At 46.3% G+C, this 21,078-nt stretch overlaps 1 protein-coding gene across 1 annotated transcript in view; it reads left to right on the top strand.

The window, feature by feature from the left end:
- TSPAN14 (tetraspanin 14) overlaps positions 1-21,078 on the top strand; it is a 55,532-nt gene that overhangs the window by 21,412 nt on the left and 13,042 nt on the right. Inside the window, exons 2-3 of the mRNA XM_081861284.1 lie at positions 3,775-3,872; positions 19,917-19,967. Of these exons, the coding sequence (XP_081717410.1) occupies positions 3,792-3,872; positions 19,917-19,967 (132 nt within the window). The 5' untranslated portion in view covers positions 3,775-3,791. The remainder of the gene's footprint in view (positions 1-3,774; positions 3,873-19,916; positions 19,968-21,078) is intronic.

The following is a 21,078-nucleotide window of genomic DNA, read 5'->3' on the forward strand; positions in this document are numbered from 1 at the left end:
TTCTTCTCTGAAGCAAAAATGATATGGACTAGAATTGATCAAATATGGATTTCTAGTAATCTGGCATCAAAGGTTAAAAAAACAGAAATCTGCCCAAAGACCTGCTCTGACCATAATGCTGTCAAGATGGAAATGAAACTGACAACAGCTGGAACCTTTAGATGGAGAATGAATGACACTCTCTTTGGAGATGGGGAAATCTGCAAAAAGGCCCAAGAAACACTTAAAGACTACTTTGAGATCAATTTGAGATCAGACACAGAAAAAAGAATCATTTGGGACGCAAGTAAAGCCGTGATGCGTGGCTTCCTAATACAACAGAATTCAATAAAGAGGAAAAAGCAGAATGAGAAGAAAGAGAAAATTTGGAATCAAATAAAAGAAGGGGAGAAGAAATTGAGATCTAAGCCTAAATCCCAGGAGATATTAAGAGAAATAAAATTCTATCAAACACAATATATGGAATTGACGAACCAGGAAATAGAATGGAAAATTAAACAAATGAGACAAAAGACTTTTGAATCTGCAGATAAATGTGGGAAGCTACTGTCTTGGCAACTGAAAAAGAGACAAAAATTGAATACAGTGACATCACTCGAAGTAGATGGGAAGTCTATTAATAAACCAAATGAGATAAGTAATTGTTTTCAAAGTTTCTTTAAGAAATTATACAAACAAGGGCCAAAAAATGAACAGGAGATAGAAGAATTTATTGGAAAATACGGACTATCAAAAATCTCTGAAAACAACAGAAGGAGTTTAAACGAGAAAATTACAGATCAAGAAATAGAGAGTGCCATCCAGGATATGAAGCTGGGAAAATCACCAGGACCAGATGGATTAACTGCGAGATATTATAAAGCATTGAAGGATTGGTTAATACAACCATTGAAAGAAGTCTGCAATCAAATTTTGGAGGGGAAAAAGGCTCCCGAATCGTGGAAGGAAGCATTCATCTCACTTATACCAAAGACAGAAACTGAGAAACATCAAGTCAAGAATTACCGCCCTATATCACTTTTGAACGTGGATTATAAAATTTTTGCAGACATTCTAGCAAAAAGATTCAAAAAAGTGCTGTTAGAGGAGATTCACAGGGACCAAACAGGCTTTCTACCAGGCAGGCATTTGTCAGACAATGTGAGGAATATTATAGATATTCTAGAACTTTTGGAAACTGACATAAATAGAAAAGCTGTTTTGATTTTTGTGGATGCAGAGAAAGCCTTTGACAATATTTGTTGGAGCTTTATGAAGAGGAATCTCCAAGGAATGGGGGTAGGCAAGAACTTTGAAAATGGTATAAGTGCAATTTATTCGGATGTTGATCAATTCAGGGCTGTTCAAATGATTAGTTTCGTGCTGATGTTCAAAGAATCTGTAATGAGCAGAGAATATCGGAACACATTTTTGCACCGTCTTCATACCATTCCTCTTGTCTTTTGCCATTATCCTTCTCTGCTGTTGCTGAAAGTGTCAACTCTGCCTACCTCATTCAGGGCAGAGGAAAGGAAGACTTCTGTCTCTGGTTTTGAGGCTCTCACTGCTGATCTGTTCAGCGTTACAGTTGCAGTAGTGTAAACAAATCTGAGTCTGGAGTGGGTTGGAGAGGCTGTGCTAGCCGTTTGTCTTTTTACATGATGAAAGTACTATGAGGCAATTGGCTGACTAATCTGCAAACTTTGAAGAGAGTTGAAAGTCTTTTCCTTGACTATTTTTACAGCCTGGAAGCTACAGCCTTTTGAGTTTAGTGAAGAAAGTAAGTTATGCTGTGTTATTTGAGACAGAGTCAAGGCCATGCATTATAGTTATTTGCAGGCATGGAAAGGAGAACATGATTCTCAGGGCTGGTTCACAAATGCATGCTCATCGTTTGTCGAATACAGTATTGGGTTGTTTTTGCACATCTTTGTCTACAGGTGTATTGTGATACTTGTTTATACCTGAATGAAACCTTTTGGGGATCATTGAGCTGAAGTCAAGGTTCATTGCAGTTGTTTTTTGTTTTTTTAAGAAAAATTATTTGCAGAGATGGAAAATAAGCAGTGAGACAGAAAGCCAGAGTTGAAAACAGTAGTGAATGAATCTCTGATCTATGGGCTTACTTAGCCCCACTCCCAACTAGGGCTGGGCGATATGGTGATATATTGTCCAAAACCAGTTTGAAGTCCATATTGTGATATTGGTTTCATAATTATTGACCTGGCAATGTATCACGAATCACGATGTGTGTGTGTGTGTGTGTGTGTGCGCGCGCGCGCGCCATGCAAAAATCACGATATGGGGGAAACCGTGAAGCCAGCCAATGCTCTCTTGATTCCTGCAGCCCCTGTGAATTCTGCTGGCTCAGCTCTCTCCTCCTTCATGCAGGGGGCAGTGAATCACAAGAGCAGGTGCTGACAAAAACTATGCAGGAAAAATCATGAAGCCAGCTAATGCCTCTACATCGTTCCATCCTTATTCCACACATTGTGATATATCAGCATATCACAATGTTTAGCTGGTGATACATCACAATGTTGAAAACCAGATATCACCCAGCATGGGAGGTTGATAGGTGCTAGGCAGACTTGCAGAGAACTGATCGTAGATAGCGTTGAGTCAGTGGTCGCGGTGCATGTTGGCACCAGTAATAAGGGGAAATGTAGTTGTGAGGTCCTGGAAGCCAAATTTTGGTTGCTAGGCAGGATGCTGAAAGCCAGGAACTCAAAGGTAGCGTTCTCTGAAATGCTACCAGTTGCACTTTCAGGGGTGGCTAGGCAGCCTCATCTTCGTGGTCTCTGTGCATGGATGAGATGTTGGTTTGGATTTGTTGAAAAGAAACAAAGTACTAAAATGTTGCCACAGTCAATTTCTTTTGGGCTTTACAACTTATCACATGGACTTCCTGCTGAACTGAAATTTGTGAATGCACTGTAAAGTGTTATGTAAACATAATTGTTGCTTTGGAAGCATTTATTTGTGTATGCCAATGAACTGCTATGTTGCTCACACATACTTTGCAGAAAACTCCCCCCCCCCCAAGTTTCTAATACACATTAGCTCAGGTTTGGCACTTGCCTGTAAAACATTAGCTGCTTATGCGTATTATTACAGATGGGGGAGTAGAATTGTCCAAGTTGTAGATAAATTCTCGAGGTTGACAAACTGTTATGTTGGCCATACACAATTAAAAGGAAGCATATAAACTATCTGTGGCCTACTTCTTGATTATTTGTGTAGGGAAGATCAATCTAGTTAACACCCAAATAATAATAAAAAAGGTAAAGGACCCCTGACATTTAAGTCCAGTCACAGACGACTCTGGGGTTGTGGCGCTCATCTCGCTTTACAGGCCAAGGGAGCCGGCGTTTGTCCACAGACAGTTTTTCCGGGTCATGTAGCCAGCAGGACTAAGCCGCTTCTGGCAAAACCAGAGCAGTGCACGGAAACTCCAGTTACCTTCCTGCCGGAGCAGTACCTTTTAATCTACTTGCACTTTTTGGCGTGCTTTTGAACTGCTGGGTGGGCAGGAGCTGGGATCAAACAATGGGAGCTCACCCTGGCACGGGGATTCGAACTGCTGACCTTCTGATCAGCAAACCCAAGAGGCTCAGTGGTTATATTAGCTAACACAAAAAGATTACATGCCCAAGTGCCATGTGAGTCAATATGGAATTACGCTACTTAACCAATGATTATGGACTATTGGCGTGGCTTGGGTACGTTGAATGCCACTGCATTTCTCCTTCTTACTGATCTTTCTTTTCTTTTTCTTTTTCTGGTTCTATCTAGTCACAGCTCTATAAAAGATGCACTATTACCGGTATTCTTCTGCTGAAGTCAGCTGTTGGTACAAATACCTGCTTTTCAGCTACAACATAATCTTCTGGGTAAGTATTCAGTCTTCTTTTTTTCTATTTTTGCCAAATCTGCCATGTTTTGAATGCTCAGGTGCTGTGTACCTCAGATTGGACAGATTTTATGTTGACATCAAATGCGTTGACCATGGGATGGAGCAAGATATGACAAACTGTGAAATAGCATATGGGTGACTTCAGCTGTCATCTCCCTACAAGCCTTAGTTTTTTGGATTTTTAGAACCTGATAGCTGGTGTTGCAACTTTGTTGAAGTCTAACACATCCAAGGGACGCGGGTGGCGCTGTGGGTAAAACCTCAGCGCCTAGGACTTGCCGATTGTCAAGTCGGCGGTTCGAATCCCCGCGGTGGGGTGCGCTCCCATCGTTCGGTCCCAGCGCCTGCCAACCTAGCAGTTCGAAAGCACCCCTGGGTGCAAGTAGATAAATAGGGACCGCTTACTAGCAGGAAGGTAAACGGTGTTTCCGTGTGCTGCGCTGGCTCGCCAGATGCAGCTTGTCACGCTGGCCACGTGACCCGGAAGTGTCTGCGGACAGCGCTGGCGCCCAGCCTCTTAAGTGAGATGGGCGCACAACCCTAGAGTCGGACACGACTGGCCCGTACGGGCAGGGGTACCTTTACCTTTAACACATCCAAACATAGCCCTGGAGGTTTCCCCCACCATTTAATCTCCAGATTTGGAAACATTTCACTTGCTTGGTTTTTATATTGAGCTGTTGTTTTTAAAAACACAGAGGAAGAGACAGAACAGCAGCAAAATAGCAACCTGGAGTAACCAGAAAGAGAGACCCCTCTTGCTCAGACATGCTGTATAGAGCAGCACTGTGATGCCATTTGAACAGCGGCTCTCTTAACAATGTATAAATGTGGGTAACTTGGAATCTTTTGGTTTCTTGGTTCCTCCTTCGAAAAAGGTGACCCCGTAAGCCTTTGTTCGTTATGAACATCTTGCTGTCTGCCAGGAACATCATCTCGTCTGTTTTTGTTCCCTTGAAGCTTGAACCCTAACAGAGTTTGGTTGGGAGCTTCTAACCCACTTGGTAGACGTTGACCAGCTACTAACACATTCCCTAGACAGACTCTGGCATGTTGATCCTAAAGAAATGAGGGCTGGAAGCTCCTATCCAGTCTCTGGGCACAAGGAAATGTGGTTTGAAAGCTTCTCCACGCAGTTAAGGTGATTCTACCACAACAACATAACCACTGTCTTCCTAGAGGTTGCCATGATGTGGTTAAATTGGCCTCCAAACTTACCTTTTGGAGTAGCACAGTCTTCTTTTTCTCCCTCCCTCCCTCCACCACCAAAGGGATTTGATTTAATTTTTTATTTCATTTCACTTACGAATTGCTCCCCAATGAAAGTGGGTAACTATAAAAGTACCAGCAATGCAAACACAGTTTTTAGCCATGTATGGGGCTTGCCACGAGCTTGAAAACCACTCTGATTTTGCAGTCCCAAACAGAGCAAAGCCAGGGAATTTTATCAACTAATGGCCGGTCACAAGCTGCACAGATCTGACTTAAGAAGTCCAGCTTTCTACTCTCTGCAAATATCACTTTGAGCAAAGCCCAGCCAAGTACAACTTCGTGAATGTATTCTGGGGTTTTTTTTACCATTTCATTTTCTGAGCACAGCGAGACTTGGTTCTGTGGACTTTAACTTGATTGCCATAACAGTTCAACTATTTATGGCATTGTAACCAGTTCTTTGATCCATTAAAGGATATCTTTTCTGTTGCCCTTTAACTGTACAATAATGGAATCCGGAAGCCCAGCTTCCTAGTAACTACCTTTTGTTTACCAACAGAAACAAGTAACACTGCAACAAATTTTCCGAACAAAGGCTGTTTAAGCCTCTGCAAGTATGTGCGTGTAATATAAATGTGGGAAAAGTCCACTGCCAAGAGTAGAGTTTTTCTTCTGTTTGAGGGATTTGGGGTGAGGTGGGTTGGAGGAGGGGGGTTGGGGTGGAGATTCCAATTTGGGGGGGAAAGATGAAGTTTTCTCCCCCCCCCCCGACCCTCTTTCAGTTTCAGAGTGAACAATGCACCTGTTCATATGATACTTCAAGGGCCCAATCCTGCTCTTTAAATGAAGCCTGATGCTGCCTCCACCATCCATGCAGTTGTATCTATGCCTGCAAAACCCCTATATGTAGCCAAAATCACATGGTTGATTCCCAGATTTTATATGGGGAATTAACCCCATAATGTCGGCCTCCATGGTATGGTTCCAGGTATGTAGGCCACATTGGGACATATTCTTTTGCCTGGATGTCCTCCAGCAGCAGCAGCAGCAGCAGCAGCAATAATAATAATAATAATAATAATAATAATAATAATAATAATAATAATAATAATAATAATTAATTATACCCCACTCATCTGGCTGGGTTTCTCCAGCCACTCTGGGCGACTTCCAACAAAATATTAAAAACACAATAAAACATCAAACATTAAAAACTTCAAACCTCTGGAGTATTGTCCAAACCAGTGCTGTAACTTACGATTTTTGGTTGGCTGATGCCACAGTTTGTAAGCCTTCTAACAGCCAGGATAGCTCAGTTGGTTAGAACATGGTGTTGATAATGCCAAGGTATTTCAAGTTTGATCCCCATATGGGAAAGCTGCATATTCCTGCATTGCAGGGAGTTGGACTAGATAATCCTCAAGAACTCTCCCAACTCTAGGCTTCTTTGAACATGGGTTGTGACAGTTGGTTTGGCACAAAGATAGTAAGTGAAAGTGCCTGTGCCCATGTAAGGCTGACTGTAGCTAAAACTCTGAATGGGACCCCTCCCTAAAAGGGAAATCCTTGTGGTAGGAGAAGTAGGTGAGGCTGCAAGATTCTCTTGACAGCCGATGTAGTTAATTGGCACCTCCTTCAGGGCAGCCTAGAGGAAGCAGTTGAGCCCATAAATGCGGAATTTCTCACAAATCCATTGCCACCTGCTTAAATGGCTTTTCAAAAGATCAGACAGATTCCTGGAGCATAGGTTTGTCGATGGCTAGTTGAGATATCAAAATGGAACCTCCCCTTTCAGAAACAGGTTTTTTTTGGGGGGGGGGAGTAGCCAATATGATGTTGTCCAGAGGCTGTTGTAATCCAACTCCCATCATCAGCACCAGCCACCTAAACATCGGGGGTGGGGCGGACAACCAGTCGGTTACCCCTGCGTTGTATCTTTTGAGTACTTACCGTATTTTTCGCTCTATTAGACGCACCGGACCATAGGATGCACCGGACCATACGAGGGGGAGAACAGGGGGAATTTTTTTTTTCTTGTTCTCCGCCTCTAAGTCAAGGTGTGTTCTGTGCGTTCTGGGTCAGAGGAGCACCGGAAATAGCTTGTGTGCATGTGCATGGGCCTCCTATGAACCGGATGTGCACTGGAAATAACGCTTGTGCATCCTCTGACCTGGAAGTGGGCAGCCGTGCTGCGCAGCCCCGGTAAGCGCGGGCGGCAGGAGTCACTGCGGTCCGGATAAACGAGTCCCTCGGGCCTTATCCGGCCCACGGGCCTTAGTTTGGGGACCCCTGAGCTAGAGGGAAAGTTGATGGGTTACAGGGGTTGTCTTCGCTGTAGGGGGAAAGCAACAAGCTTTAAGGAAATATTGTAAGGGGTGCTCCTTTTGCTGCTTGTCTTCTCTTGTATATTGTTTACTACAAAGCTTGATGACTAAGCTCTTTAGCAATGAAACGTCTGATTTCCGAAACAACATCCAAGCACAGAACTACGGGTATATCACAAGTGGACTGGTATATCACAAGTATTTACTGCGTTTTCAATTGTTCAAGATAAAAATCTATTTTGGAAAGAGAAGAAACGAGCACTGAACCACTGGATCTATTACAAGCGAACTCTTTCTTTTTACTGCATTTTCAATTGTTTTAAGATTCAACCTATTTGGGGAAAAACTACATTTGCCATGTGAAATATACTCGGAGTCGCAAAGTGATTTCATGCTCTTTATTCAGCTCATAGTGGTGAGGAGGAATGAATGAAAGTCCCCTCAAAGTATCTGCCTTATATACATTATTTACACAATGGGCTGCACATGATTGGCTAATTCCGGAATTGTACTGTAAACCAATCAGGTTGTGGATTCACTTCAATCTGGAGCATGATTGGGTGGTTCCTGCCAACCAATCATACTGCTGCATTGTTCTAGGACCAATCAGACTGCTGCATTCTGAATCCTATTGTTCTAGGACCAATCAGACTGCTGCCTTTTGGATCCTATTGTTCTAGGACCAATCAGACTGCTGCAGTTTGGATCCTATTCGACTCAGTACATAACACCCCTCCCCTCTAAGTTCCAGTCCTGCCCGGGAGGTCGCATTCATAGTCCTCAAGGTACGCTGGCGGCCTACGTGTGCGTTGCGGCCTGGGGTGTTCCCTGGTCCGGGGTTCTGGTTCTGGCTCGTGTTCCAAGGATGCTGGCTGTGATGGGGCTGTTTGGTCTGGCGCAACCGGCTCGCTCAGTCGTGGTTCTGGTTCCGGTGTCCTTTCGGCCTCCCGGGACCTCTCTGTATTTACTGGTTCTGCCTCTCCTGCTGGCCCCTGCTGCTCTATGGGCCTCACTGCCCCACTGTTCCCCTGGGACTCCTCTGACCTGTCCTCCTCCTCCTGGTTTTCTCCCGGGAATCGTCGCCGTATCTGGTCACAGTGGCGGCGCCAGCATTGCCCCCCATCCGTTAGCACCTCGTACGACACGGGGCCAGTGACCCTGGTGACTGTGGCGGGTACCCATGCAGGGCCTGCCCCAAAATTCTTTGCGTACACTGGGTCCTGGGCCTCGAAGGTCCGGGGGTTCCTGCCTTCCCCCACCCCTACCTCATCCTGAGCTCTATCGGGGTGAAGGCGGTCCAATCTGATTGCAAGGCGCCGACCCATTAGTAGTTCAGCGGGGCTCCGGCCAGTCGTTGAGCTGGGGGTGCTGTGCTGTGCTAGAAGGAATGTGGCAAGGCGGTACTCCCAATCCCCTTGCGTCATGCGGCGAAGGGTGTCCTTGGTGGTCCGCACCATGCGTTCTGCTTGGCCATTGGTGGCAGGGTGGAATGGCGCCGAACGGATGTGGCGGATGGCGTTCTGCGCTGTGAAGGTTTGGAATTCTCCTGACGTAAATGCAGTCCCGTTGTCTGAGACGAGAGTGTCAGGGAGCCCGTGCGTTGCAAACAGCCTGCGTAGTACCCGGATGGCTGCGGATGTAGAAGTGGATGGTACCAGTGCGACTTCCAGCCATTTGGTGTAGGAGTCCACCACTATGAAGAATGTTTTCCCCTGAAAGGGGCCAGCGAAGTCCACATGCAGGCGTGACCATGGTGCTCGGGCAGACTCCCAGGACTGGACTGGGGCCCTTGGGGGATCTGGGCGGGATTCTTGGCAGGCCTGGCAGTGTTTGACCCAGGCCTCTATCTCTCCGTCGATCCCCGGCCACCACACATAACTCCTGGCAAGGGCCTTCATTCTTACTACCCCTGGGTGTGTCTCGTGTAGGGCTGTGAGGACCCTTTTGCGGAGGGGCTGGGGAACAACGACCCTGCTTCCCCATAACAGGCACCCCTTGTGGGCCGACAGTTCATGTTTGCGGGTTGTGTAGCTGGCGAATTCTGGCCCGGGGCTGCTGCTGGGCCATCCCCTCCACACCCAGTCCAGGACCCGGGAGATGACCCTATCTTTCTTGGAATGGTGTGCAACTTCTTGTGCCTGAATGGGGCGGTCGGGAAGCAGCTCCAGGCTCATAACCTCTTGTGCAGGTGCCGGGTCGGGGCCTGTTTCTGGTAGTGGTAGCCTGCTGAGGGCGTCCGCATGGCCCATCGCCTTCCCAGGGCGGTGAATCAGTGCATACTGGTAGCTGGCAAGGAAAATTGACCACCTGAGGACACGAGGAGACAGCACTTGGGGGTCTGCTTTTCGGGGGCAAACAAGCCAAGCAACGGTTTGTGGTCAGTCACCACGGTGAAGGGCCGCCCATACAAGAAATCATGGAATTTTTTTACTCCCTTCACGATTGCCAGGCCCTCCTTGTCGATTTGTGAGTAGTTCCGCTCGGTTGCGTTGAGTGTCTGGGAAAAGTATGCCACCGGTACCTCTCTTCCATCTGGGAGTTGGTGTCCCAGGACAGCGCCAATGCCATAGGGTGAGGCGTCGCATGCTAGCACCACCGGCAGCCTCTCGTCAAAGTGTGCCAAGACCGAGTTTGAGACAAGCAAGTCCTTGACTGCCTGGAATGCGGCCTCCTGGCGATGGCCCCACACCCAAGGGGCCCGCTTGTCCAGGAGTCTGTGTAGGGACTCCGCTACCGCCGCCTTGTGGGGAAGGAAGGAATGGTAAAAGTTCAATAGTCCCAAGAAGGCCTGAAGTTCAGTCTTGTTCCTGGGCGCTGGGGCATCACAAATGGCCCGTACCTTGTCCCCAGTCGGGTGGACCCCTTCTGCGTCCACCATGAATCCCAGAAAGTCCACCTGGGGCACTCCTAGTAGACATTTTTCCCGCTTTACCTTGAGACCCGCTGTCTGGAAACGGTGCAGAACGGTGCGGAGGCGGTCCTCAAACTCCTCTGGTGTGGGCCCGGCAATCAACACATCATCGAAGAAGGGGGTGACGCCAGGAATCCCTTTAAGGAGAGAGTCCATTAGATTCTGGAATATGCCTGGTGCCACGCTGACACCGAATTGCAGCCGCTTTACCCTGAATGCTCCTCTGTGCGTCACAATCGTCTGTGCCTCTGCTGTTGCCTCATCTACTGGCAGCTGTTGATATGCTTGGGCCAAGTCCAGCTTGCCAAAAATTTTCGACCCAGCCAGGGTGGCAAGGACATGGCTGACCACTGGCACTGGGTATGCATGGGCCGTGAGGGCCTTGTTTATGGTACATTTGTAGTCTGCGCAGATGCGGACTGAGCCATTAGGCTTGACAGGTGTGACGATTGGGGTTTCCCAGGGGGCATTAGGTACCGGTTCCAGCACTCCTTGCTCCACGAGCCGGTCCAATTCCTCGTCTATACGGGGTTTCAGAGCGAACGGGACCCGGCGGGCCTTGAGCCTGACTGGTCGTACTGCGGGGTCAAGCTGTAGAGCAATGGGGGGGCCCGTATACTGTCCCAATTTCCCATCGAAAACCCCCGGAAATTCCTTGCATATGGCGTCCATGTCCACTTGTAAGCTAGTGTGGTTCACCCCGGTGACAGCTAGCCCCAGTGGTCCAAACCATGCCAATCCCAGTAAGCTAATGTAGGGGCCCTTGACCACAAGCAAGTCCAGTTGCCGCGTCCGCCCTCGGTATTGCACCCTGAAGGTCCCCACCCCCATTGTGGGGACCTTACGTTTCTGGAAGTCCCGGAGGGTGAATGGGGCCGGCCTGAGTTTGGGACCCCCAGTAGGACACAGTTTCCTTAAGGTCCTTGCCGAGATTATGGATAGAGTTGAACCCGTGTCAAGCTCCATGCGGCATGGGGCCCCCTCTATCTGTACCTCTACATAAATTTTCTCTATGTTGGGGTGGGGCAACTGGTATACCTGGAAGTCCGTGAGCTCTGTCGAGTTGCCTTGGTGCGTTGGGCCCCGGGACCTGGGGTTCTTGGATTGGTCGTCTGATGCCTGGTGTCGGGTGGGCCGAGCCCGACACACCCGGGCGATGTGTCCCGATTTTCTGCACTGTCTGCACTCTGCATTGCGGAAACGGCAGGTCCTCCTCTCATGACTTTCTCCACAGCTTGCGCAGTTCCCTCCTTCTCGTCGAGGCAGCTGTGGTATGTGGGCTGCTTGAGTGCGCTGCTGTACTCGGTGCACCTCCTCCCTGTCAGATCCTGAGTCGTCGGTGAGGTCTTCATGGTGGACCCTCGGTTGGGACGGCTGGCTCGGCCGTGCCTCTTGTGTCGACCTCTCGGCAGCTTCCGTTGCCAGGGCCTCCTCCAGAGCGACCTGGAACGTTAGGTTCTTCTTAGCGTAGAGGCGTCGTTGCAGCTTCTCATCCCTCAGGCCACCGACGAGGCGGTCACGAAGCATGTTCTCCAGCTCTGAGAAGTTGCAGAACCGGGCGGCTTGGCGGAGAGAGGTCACAAACCCAGTTATGGTTTCCCCAGGGGCTTGCCGCTTTGCGTAGAAGGCATTTCGACGAGCCACCACTGAGGGCTGTGGCGAAAAGTGCCCCGTCAGCTGTTCCATTATTGTTTTGTATGGAACAGTAGCAACGTCTTCAGGCGCAAGGAGAGCCCGGGCGATTTCAAATGTCTCCTCTCCGCAGACGCTGAAGAATATTGCCCTCTTCTTGGCGTCTTCATCATCGGTGACCCCTTTGGCTTCTAGGAGGAAGGTGAAACGGGAGGCGTACGCTTCCCAGTCTCCAGATGCTGGGTTGAACGGCGAGAAGTTGCTGTCAGTTGCCATTCTGAGTTCCTTGTGTCCCGGAGCTGAAGCCTGGATACACGGTGCGAGGCAGCGGTGCGGCAGGTGGCGGTGCTGCGGTGCTGTGTGTGGCAGTCAGCTCAGCGGGATCCCACCTTCGTCGCCAGTGAAATATACTCGGAGTCGCAAAGTGATTTCATGCTCTTTATTCAGCTCATAGTGGTGAGGAGGAATGAATGAAAGTCCCCTCAAAGTATCTGCCTTATATACATTATTTACACAATGGGCTGCACATGATTGGCTAATTCCGGAATTGTACTGTAAACCAATCAGGTTGTGGATTCACTTCAATCTGGAGCATGATTGGGTGGTTCCTGCCAACCAATCATACTGCTGCATTGTTCTAGGACCAATCAGACTGCTGCATTCTGAATCCTATTGTTCTAGGACCAATCAGACTGCTGCCTTTTGGATCCTATTGTTCTAGGACCAATCAGACTGCTGCAGTTTGGATCCTATTCGACTCAGTACATAACACCATGTTTAAGGATGTAAATGATTTTCAGCAGAACCTGTTTAGGAAATTAGCTTCCAGTCATTAAGAGAAGAGAAATTTTAGGGAGTGTATGAATGTGTAAACCAGCCTATATAACAGGAGTGGCAAATCATCATCATCAGTGCTTTTTTTAAAAAAAAAAAGTTTAGGGGTATTCTCATTTTGACTCAAGAAAATCACCATTTTATAGTTCAGATCAGGAAAAATAAATACAATAAATGGATAAAAGTAGAAAGATTCACAAAATGTTTAGGAGAATGCGTACTCCTGCGTCCCTCCAGAAAAAGCACTGATTATTGTTATTATTAACCTGAGGACTGTATACACCCTGGGGTGTATATGCTAGAGTGTCGCCACCCACAGTCTCTCTCTCACACACACCCATACATGTGTGTATACACAAACTTCCCTCACTGCCCAGCTCTGTGTCTATGGTCCTACTCCCATTTTTCTGCCTCCATCAAAATTGGAGAAGATTTACAGAGGGGGAGAGCGGGGCAGAAGAATGGCTTCATGGGCTGGATCAGGCCCCTGGGCTGGGAGTTAGCCACTACTGTTTGAGAAATAAGAATGAGAACAAAAAGCTTCTGTGAATTGCACACCCACCCACACTGAAAGCTCAGCCCTCTGGCTAGTCTTTTTATATCAGATTTGAAAATCTGTGAGCTGAGCTGTTTGTGTGAGTTAAAAGAGTTTCCTCTCTGTGTGAGTTCCCCTCACCTTCCTTTGCTACTTACTCATCAGCCTTTGTGAAGTTCTAATGCATGTGTTCACCAGGAGATGGGGGTCTCCTGGCTTAATGCAAACAGATGTGTTTTGTGTTTACTTTTCCTTTTTCCCTTTCATCCTTATCAAAGATACCACACTTGTCAGCCATTTCCTGCTGTACTTCTGGTTTTTAGGTTGCGATAAAGCAAGGTAGCATTGTCTGCAGAGACCATGGATAGTTCTGGCTTTCAGAAAGGTTTAGGACACAGTTGTGTCAATTGTCCTTTGTAAAAATAATAATAATAATAATAATAATAATAATCAAAGATCTGGAAATGAAAATAAGAAATCATAAAGCAGGCTAGGAAATTAACTTTTGCTTTAAAAAGTTCATGTCACATGCATGTGGTGGGTTTTTTTTAGGTGTTACGTAGGGCGTGTTGAATTTTCCAGCTTTCAGACTCCCAAATGAGGAGCGCTAAAAGGGGTTGTAACATAACTTGGGAACTTAAGAGATATTTGGGTTAAATCAATATAATTTAGCACTGCCTGGGAAGTAAAATGTTTGTAAAATTGTGTCGAAAAAATGATTTTCAAGTACTTGTGTTTATGTTTTATAGTATTACTAATTTTATTTAGCATTACCTGACATCTTCAGAAGGTAAAAATAAAAATTCCCCAAAAGCAGTTTATGAGCTTCTTCATTAAAAACAGACTTAGCAAGCTAAATGTTGTCCAGTCACAAAAGTAATAGCAGATTTGAATTACTCACACGCCAAAATTAAAGACCCCCTCATTGAAGAAATTGCAAAAAATTGAGTCCAGGGGTCAGCAAACTTTTTCAGCAGGGGGCCAGCCGACTGTCCCTAAGAGCTTGTGGGGGGCCGGACTATATTCTACTATATTCTACTACTATCTATAATCACACATTCTACTCATGTAAAAACACCAGGCAGGCCCCACAAATAACCCAGAGATGCATTTTAAATAAAAGGACACATTCTACTCATGGAAAAACACACTGATTCCCGGATCGTCCACGGGCCGGATTTAGAAAGCGATTGAGCTGGGTCCGGCCCCCGGGCCTTAGTTTGCCTACCCATGGTTTAACCCCTAAAATGACATGCCCCACAGGATAGCTGGCTGGTTTAATCTAAAGAGAACTGACAGAACACCCCTGGAAAATGTAACTGGATTGCATACAGAGGCTTGCATATGCTCTTTGTCAGGCTTGGGAGGTTGAAGGGCTTGGTGTTCAGCTGTACTCTCACAAAATGCATGCTGGTCATCTGTGGACAGAGGAGGTCTGAAGATGCTGCAGTGGTGGGGTTTGGGGGGTGCACTCCTTTTTTGTGTGTGTCTGTTTTGGGTGTGCATATTGTGCTTGGCGCAGGATCCATGTCTGCGAGGGCCAGGCAGTGCTAGAAAATTTGGCGGGGGGGGGGGGAGATGTGACACAACATTTTATTTCATTGCAGCAAAATTCCAGAGTGCAGCTCTTCACTTTCTCCAAGAGAAGTGGATGGCTGCTGTTCATTCTGATGCGGCAAAGTGGGTGGGAACTGTCCATGTGGACAGTAGATAATGGGACCCAGTCCTCAGGACCTCCGTCATTGCCAATCAAGCTTGCTCCTGTTTGGTTAGTCTCTTGGGTTTGTGTGTTTTGCCACAAAATTATAGAAAAGTAATCAGCTTTTAGAAGTTTTGGGTAGCTGTTTTGGCTTTCTCCTTGGCAACACCAAGCCGTTGGATTCCAACATGCACATGGACCCAACCCCAGGTGATGTTCTAAGAAGGTGGAGGGTGCAGAGAGAATTCTCAAGAATTCAGAAGCTGCAACAGGAATCCCTGAGAATTCTCTCTGCTTGTTTGTCACTGCTCACCTTGGCTCCCAGGGTCAGTTTTAAAATCCATCAGCGGGTCTGTATTCCCGAAGAGAGTGGAAGTTGAAACAGCTGTCTAAATCTTAGTAAGCTTCCCTCTGTTTTTACAGGTGCTTTTAAAGCTATGTAGATGCACGTTCTGCTGTGTAAATGGAGATGACTGTTGTGCTTCTGCCCATGAGAAATATTTTTTCATAATAAAAAGTACCCACATCAGTTTTGTAGCTATTTTTCACCCTTTTTCTGGCCTTGAGGTCTTGCAAAGTGTACTGGGATGAGGTTAATGCCTGCAATCTCCATGCATCAATGTGGTGATGGTTTATGGTGGCAGAGAAGACAATGTGTCCATGGCTTGTAGTTCTAATGCAGTAGTTCTCTCTTTTTCCTCCAGGCCACACTTTCAGAATAAAAATCTGCTCACGTCACACCATTTTTTTTTAATTAATAAGAAATACATTGGGGGAAAACAAACAAACAAATCTTCTCACCGTGCTTGATTTATAAAATGGAACACAACTACTTTATATTATGATCACGAGACACCCAGAAAGTATAAAACAATGCAGCTACATAGGAATGTGAATAGTTCCCAAAAAAGAATTATAAACTAGCCTCTTATATATGTACTAAGTAAAAAAAAACTGCCCCTTTTCCCTTTTGGGGTATCCAAGAGCCCATATAGATTCCTTTTGTAGGTTCTCTATTGGTAGGAGAAAATAACAGAGACCAATCAGAGAATATTGAGAAGCAAAGCAGCTAGTAAGCTTTATTAACTGTTGCAACAGGGTGCTCACCCCCTCCCCTGCTACACAGGAGGGAGGAGGAACCCAGAACAATGGTGTGCAAGCCCTTATATAGACTTTTGAAATTGCTACCCTGAAGCTCAAGGCCACCCCCCAATACATCATACATACATCAAAGAAGGGATGTAGCCCAAGACCACCCCACAGATAACATCATACCTACATCACAGAAAAGGTGGTCTACAACAGAAATCTGAGTGCCTTGTTTTTACCTTGGCTGCCAGGTTACCTGTTAATGGTCACTTGACTGGAATACCTAGGGAGCCTGGCCATTCTTTTGTAATGATAATACTTAATTCCTGAGCCAGGTCACAAGCTCACCCTATTCACACCTTAAATGTGCCCTTAAGGCAGGATTTGTGAGGACAGAGACAATGGGGAGGTTTCTGCATTTCCTTTGACCTTGTGGAGAAATATTTGAGGTAACTGAAAGAGTCAAAATGGCTTTAGGACTTTTCCTGTGGGTTTTGGATGTGGTTTATATATTTATATATGTGTTTGCTTGGTACATTTATGAACATTTATTTTATATATATAAGACCTAAAAATTCTTATAACAGTACCTTACGTATGTAAGCTCAATGAGAGGCGTGAGCTTGCTTTGGCCGGGTAATCTCATTTATATGGTGAGATTGTCCTCAGTATCTAATTTTGAAAAGGTGTCTATCCATATTCAGCAAACAAAAAAAATGGACTTGTTACTATAGTATAAACTGTAGTATATTGTATAATACAACAGTGAAATGTTCAAATGCTCAGTTGCCCTTGAATCTTCCCACCACCCTTGCTATCTGCTCCTGCCACACCAGTATGGTGCGCCACAACCTTTGAGAACCACTGCTCTAATGGGTGAGCTTCATGCATTCGTGCATGGGTTTCTTTAGGGTGGTGGTAATAATAATAATAATAATAATAATAATAATAATAATAATAATAATAAATTTATTTATACCCCGCCCTTCCCGGTTCAAAAACTGGGTTCAGGGCAGCTAACAACAAATTTAAAACACTTAATTATAAAAGCAGCATAAAATACAGTTTAAGAAGAAGAGTTTGGATTTGATATCCCGCTTTATCACTACCCTAAGGAGTCTCAAAGTGGCTAACAATCTCCTTTCCCTTCCTTCCCCACAACAAACACTCTGTGAGGTGAGTGGGGCTGAGAGACTTCAGAGAAGTGTGACTAGCCCAAGGTCACCCAGCAGCTGCTTGTGGAGGAGCAGAGACTCGAACCCGGTTCCCCAGATTACGAGTCCACCGCTCTTAACCACTACACCACACTGGCTTTCATGTATAAAAACATGAATAACAATAAAATTCAAAAATCAATTTCGGGGAAATAAGCATTAGATAATCCCCAGGGCTAGCTGGCTGAATTGGTCCTACTTGGGCCAGCGAGGAGGCCAGGGGAGAATTAGCTGTGGGGTCTCAGAGTGGGTGATCTTCATAAGAGGGGAGGGGGAGGGAAGAGAAGGGAAATAAAAGATCAGGCTGAATTCAGATTAAAGGCCAGGCGGAATAGCTCTCTTGCAGGCCCGACGGAAAGAAGGTTCAATCCTGAAGGGCCCTAGTCTCATGGGACAGAGCATTCCACCAGGTAGGAGCCATCACTGAAAAGGCCCTGGCCCTGGTGTGAGATAGTCTGACTTCCTTAGGGCCCGGGACCTCTAAACTATGGTTATTCATGGACCTTAAGGTCCTCTATGGGGCATACCAGGAGAGGCGGTCCGGTAGATACGAGGGCCCTAAGCCACAAAGGGCTTTAAAGGTCAAGACCAGAACCTTGAACCTGACCCTATACTCCACCGGGAGCCAGTGCAGCTGGTAAAGCACTGGGTGAATATGCTCCCATGGCAGGGACCCCATGAGGAGCCTCGCTGCAGCATTCTGCACCCGCTGGAGTTTGTGGGACAGTTTCAGGTATCTTCTGTGACCCGAATAATGTTACAATGGACCCTCCGGATACGAACTTAACTCGTTCCGGAGGTCTGTCCACAACCCAAAAAGGCCTCAACAAGAGGTGCCGCTTCTGCACATGCGCGCGAGGCAAAACCCAGAAGTATACACTTCCGGGTTTGCTGCGTTCACAACCCGAAAGTTACGTTACCCGAAGGTAGTGTAACCCAAGGTAGCACTGTACTTCAGAATGAAAGAAGAGCCCTGCAGGATCAGACCAAAGGCCCATCTATTCTGGCATCCTGTTTCCCACCAGATTGTCTATTAATGGGAAGACCACAGGCAGGACATGAAGACAATAGCCCTCTCCTCCTGTTATTCCCCAGAGGCTGGTATTCAGAGAAATGCAGTCTGTGATCCTGGAGGTAGCTTTTAACTCTCCTGACTAGTAGCCATTGACAGCTTTGTTTTCTTATGGCCCAGTCTTGGGGCCCAGTCATACGTTACAGTTCCACAATGAGACTTCAGATGCACTGGAATATTGCACCCTGGTTTTCCACCTCGAGCTTTTGAGATCACTAGAGCATTTTTCCCTCTGAAAAAAAACGTTTGAATGGCTCTCACTTTTGCCTCATGCTGTGCGGCAGTAAATAAGCTGAACTGGCACCCAGCTGGTTTGCTTGTGGGGAGCTCAAAAATAAACAACCTTTGCTTGGGGGCAGGGGGGGGGTAAAACACATACTTGTGTGGCGGAAATTGCGATGAAATCTATAACTGCTTTTGCTGGAGGGGAAGCAAAACTGATCAGACCTAGCACACTGTGTAAACGAGTTCGAAAATTCATTACAAAGATAACAGTTGCCTCTCGCTCACTCATGACTTCCTTCCTGTTTCATCACCTTCTCAGCTTCATCTTCTCTGTAGAAATGCTCCTGTTTAGGCTGTTGATCGGTTCATCTGTTCCAAAGAGCGCTCTCTTGTGTGTTGCAGTTTTAATATCACTACAGATGGGTGATTTATTTCCCCCCTACCCTCTCTAGACTGAGAAGTGGGGCAGGGCAGTTAGCACAATCCCATCTTTGTGCCTCTGGAGATTCAGCGTATCATATATGTGTAGGGGGGAAACTGGGCTCAGATGATGCTAATTCCCTCCTCTTTGGGGGTCTTCCTGTTCAGGCTTACAGCCTCTTCTATGTTGTCAGCTGTCATACAGAGCCCTCGTTCCACATGGATTTTGAGTTTGTTTGGTGGTGGTAGTTTTTAAAGCCACAGTTTCCCCCGCATAATCTCATTACGTGCTAATTTTGGCTCTGCCTGGCTTCCTCATTTTTCCACCCCCCAGGCAGGGGACTCATTTTGAAAAGAGGGAGACTCCTAACATCAACACTGGTCAGGAATGAAGGTGCTGTAGCCCCTCTGATAATTTTCATTGTTTTTCTCTTTTTTCGGCACCTTCTATTTTGGGGGAGACTCAATGAAAAACATATGCCACATTCAGCCGTACCATAGATTTATATCAACTGTCTACCTCACCATGTCTTCCCCTGATAGTCGCAGCCAATTCAGACCTCATTATGTGGTCAGGGTTCCTTGGGCAATATCCCAGACTCTACGCTTGCCTTGAGGCTTTCCACACCTGAAAAACAGCAGCAGTTGTAAAACTCTCATCCGAAGCGAAATTTCAACACACCTGTGTGGCAGATGTCCTGTACCTGGTGTTTCATGATGTTGTCCCTTACTCCATCCAATTGGGGGAAAAATGTGATGTACATGTTGCCTCATAATGATTGTTTCTAGGTGGGGGTGCATGACCAAACAATGCTTTCCAGCAAATAATAAGCATGTTACTTTTTCTTCCCTAGCTTGCCGGAGTTGCCTTTCTTGGGGCTGGTCTTTGGGCCTGGAGCGAAAAGGTAAGAAAAGTGTGACTCTTTGCTATAGAGAATTGAGCTGCTTCTAATTGAGGAGGTGCAAGGGGTCTTACACAGCACATACACTCATCCTTTACTCATTGGCCTTTCTTGTTGAAGGACAGAAATCCCAACTAGTACCGCTTTTCTGCCTCCAGGCTTATTTTCACGAGTGTGCTGCAAAATCAGCTACTTATCTGGGGGGATGCAAAGAGCCTTGCAGCAGAATCCTGCATATATCTACTCAGAAAGTCCAACAGGGACTTCTTCTAGGGAAGAAACCTTAGGTTGGAACCCTCTATACAATTCCTGGGAGCAAGTTCCTTTTGGCTTACTTCTGAGTACGCTGTCAGGCCCCAGCTAGGCATTTAAGGGGAAGCCATGCCATCTCATCACTTCCACACCCAACCTGGGCTGCTGATTTTGGTGGAGGTAATATCTATATCCTGCCTCCCTCTTGGGTGACTTTGGCCATATGGCTGTTACTGGGGCAGATCTCCCGTGTTGCTTTGAATCAAAGCTTGGGAGAGTAGATACCTAGCTTTCTAAATTTATTGTTAGCTAGCATGTCTTGCCTAATCCTGCACTGGCTTCTCTTCCACCCCACCTCACCCGCATGCGATAGGTGCTGCAGAAGAGATTTTGACACCAGGAAGTCTGATACGGCAAAATTAAGCAGCAAGGTTGGAAACGTAATCTTGTGTTTGAATACCAACCAAACACCTTCAGCTTCTAGGGCAGTGGTTCTCAACCTTTTTCTGTCTCTCTGAGCCACACTTTCAGAAAAAGAGCTGCTCACGTCACACCGAATTTTTTCATTGATAAGAAATACATTGGGAAGCAAAAAGAAACAACTCCTAGCTGTGCTTGATTTGTAAAATGGAACACAACTGCTTTATAATATGATCATGGGACGTTCAGAAAGTGTAAAACAATGCAGCTACATAGGAACATGAGTCATTAAAAAACCCCAACACTAATTATAAAAGATCCTCTAACATATGTATACCTTAAGTACGTTTGAGAGGTATGAGCTTTCTTTTGCCGGGTAATCTCCTTTATATTAGGCCTAATTTGAAGCAAACACACAGAAGCCTTTCTCTTTTCTGTGCTT

Source organism: Podarcis erhardii (genome assembly GCF_964252035.2).
Source record: "Podarcis erhardii genome assembly, chromosome: 5".
Classification (NCBI taxonomy): domain Eukaryota; kingdom Metazoa; phylum Chordata; class Lepidosauria; order Squamata; family Lacertidae; genus Podarcis; species Podarcis erhardii.